Raw genomic sequence first — 2,473 nt, 5'->3', positions numbered from 1 at the left:
TCAAATCCTATGGAGGATTAAATAACTCATCTTATTAACGTGCAATGGATCAGGCTCTAAGCATCTTCAGTCTCCTTCCAGGTGCTTTGCCCCACTGGCTGCATGCTGGCACTGTCACTTCATTCTAGTTCTCCTTGCTATGCCCAGTACTCTTTGGGAGAGAAATAATTAACTCGGAGCTAACACAGAGAGACAGAAGGAAAACAAACAAGGCAATACACTTTGTATAAGGCTGATCCTTTATGCTCTCTTTTCTGCAACTGTTCACTGTAGTCATGTTCCCACTGCTATTACAATTCTTTTTCTGGGTAAGTTTTTACCTAGTGAGGCAAGGTCCTTGCCAGCATGTGTGCCCTGAACCTCTGAGGCTCTGCTATGGAAACTTGAGCTCTCCTTCACAGATTTCTCTCATGGTATTTCTGTGACTGTGGTGAGGCACCACTGGCCCTTGAATCAGTACGTTTGTGGGTTTACTCTCTTTGCAGGAGGTGAGGTCCACCAGAGCAGGGACCATGCTTCTCCATCCCTCTTTAGTCCTAATCCCAGTTATCACTGATTTAGATGCACCTGATAAGGGGAATGTTGGGAGATTGTTAGTCAAATAAAGTCACTGTTGTCATTTCTTGCTTATCTCTTAGATGGCAAACAATGAAGCTTCTTCCTCCTTGGGCCACATCTGTGTGAATGACAAACCATAGTGCGCAAGACCGGAATGGGAAACTGATTTACTGCCCCAAGATGCACTAATCAACACACAGATAAATGTATTTTCTCTTTTCTTGAATAGAATCAGCTACCAAAAACATGCACTTTATATCTTACATCCTTATCTTCATTCTTCCTCCAGTGTGCTTATTACAGTATTTTGCTTAAATGATTGCATTTAATTGTCAGAAATAAATCTTCTGCATTTGAACCATATGTTATCAACAAAAAAGATCTGCTGATCAGCACAGCTTAAATGCTGCAGGAGAGGAAAGTGTAAAGGTATGCTAAATAACTTATTGCCACATATTACACTAAACAACTTCATATGATAAATGATTTTGTAATGGCTTCAGATAATTTTCTAATTTAGATTTGAGTCTTGCAGTGAAGTGTGAGTGCAGAGATCTTTGTCAAAGAATCAGCACCTGTTTGTTAGATTCAGAACCTTTTTGACCAGAAGTGATGCTCTGACCTGTAGAAAAGCTGGTTTAGAATCTTTGGGCACTGGTATCTTTGTGTTAAAAACATGCAAGAAACAACAGTTTTGATTCTCTTTTGCTATGCCAGGCAAGTTGCCATGGCTGGTCTAGATATATAGAATTTTATCCCAAAAATTGACAGAGTTGTAATTTCCACCAGAAGCTTTCTTTATCTCATGGAGCAAGCCAAAAGCCTCTGAACAGAATGGGAAAATTGACATGGAATTCAGTGTGCTTTGAATGGGAGAATGGATGACATATCAGCCTGCAGGCTCTTATTATTTCACTGCCTCTGTGTTCCACAATTTCTCTTGTCTTCCCTTCATTCGTCGAGCTGAGATATATCCGTGACAGAAATCAGGTCAGTCACTTTAATAGCTTTTGCATTGGCTATTAGGATATGAAATCTTTATTGTTTTAATTTCTCTCTGTAACCATGATGAGTTGGTGAAATGCAGTTGCTTAAACATAGGTGTCTAGACCATTTTAGATGTCATAAGACAGTAGAGACATGGCACAGGAGAGCACAGGACTGGAAGAAATGATACAGCAGCTTGAGACCAGGCAGGTAATAGTAGTTGTAATCAGCGGAAGTGGTACTGAAGGTGACTTAGGCAACTGAAGCCTTTTTGGGGGTTACTTCATTTTCTTTGCTTTCTTTGTATTAATTTGGCTTTTATATATTGTTAGAAGTCAATAAATTAAATGTGAATGCTGCTGCCACAGTTTTTCTGATTTGAAACATCATCTTAGTTTCACTGTTTGGTGTTACAGTCTGATTATAAGAGATGCGTCTGCCTAAGGTTCAAATGAGACCCTGTGCCATAGCCAGTAATCCCAGAGTCATTCTTCTGGAATTACTACCTTGCTAGAGTCCAAGTCCTGGGTATCCCTGGGGCATACATGCCATTCCAATCATTTGAGATAGTGTGTCTATAAGCACTTGTTTCCTTTCCCATATTTTGTCACAGTGAGAATTTTTTCCCAATGCTAACCAAACCTTTACCTCTGTTAGGTCTGGAATCAGCTCCTTCCCGCTGTGCCAGCTGTGCTTGTCTCAGGTTCCACTGTCTCAAAACACTGTCCCCTTAAGATAAGCAACAGTCCTTACATAAGGGTTTAAGTCCTTTAAGTCCTTACATATGGATTTGTCAAGGACAGCTTGCAACCCCACATGCTGATAACAGCCCAAAACATGTGTGAATTCTGGGATATACTGAAGCAGGGAGCCTACACATCTGTTGAACTGGGGGGGAGTTCTACTGTCTCTTGTTGTCCTACGTACC

At 40.7% G+C, this 2,473-nt stretch overlaps 1 protein-coding gene across 2 annotated transcripts in view; it reads left to right on the top strand.

Annotated features, from left to right (window-relative positions):
- The window catches only part of AOX1 (aldehyde oxidase 1), a 38,780-nt gene extending 36,876 nt beyond the window's left edge, over positions 1-1,904 (top strand). The window contains exon 35 of one of the 2 annotated variants that reach the window (XM_031056647.1): positions 639-1,904. In XM_031056647.1, coding sequence (XP_030912507.1) covers positions 639-698 — 60 coding nt within the window. In that variant the 3' untranslated portion in view covers positions 699-1,904. Of the gene's footprint in view, positions 1-81; positions 169-638 lie in introns of those variants that run through there. The other variant, XM_014306992.2, reaches the window with a different exon arrangement.
- The last annotated feature ends 569 nt before the right edge of the window (positions 1,905-2,473 follow it).

Source organism: Geospiza fortis, unplaced genomic scaffold (genome assembly GCF_000277835.1).
Source record: "Geospiza fortis unplaced genomic scaffold, GeoFor_1.0 scaffold112, whole genome shotgun sequence".
NCBI lineage: Eukaryota > Metazoa > Chordata > Aves > Passeriformes > Thraupidae > Geospiza > Geospiza fortis.
This window is presented reverse-complemented; position numbering and strand designations above follow the sequence as displayed.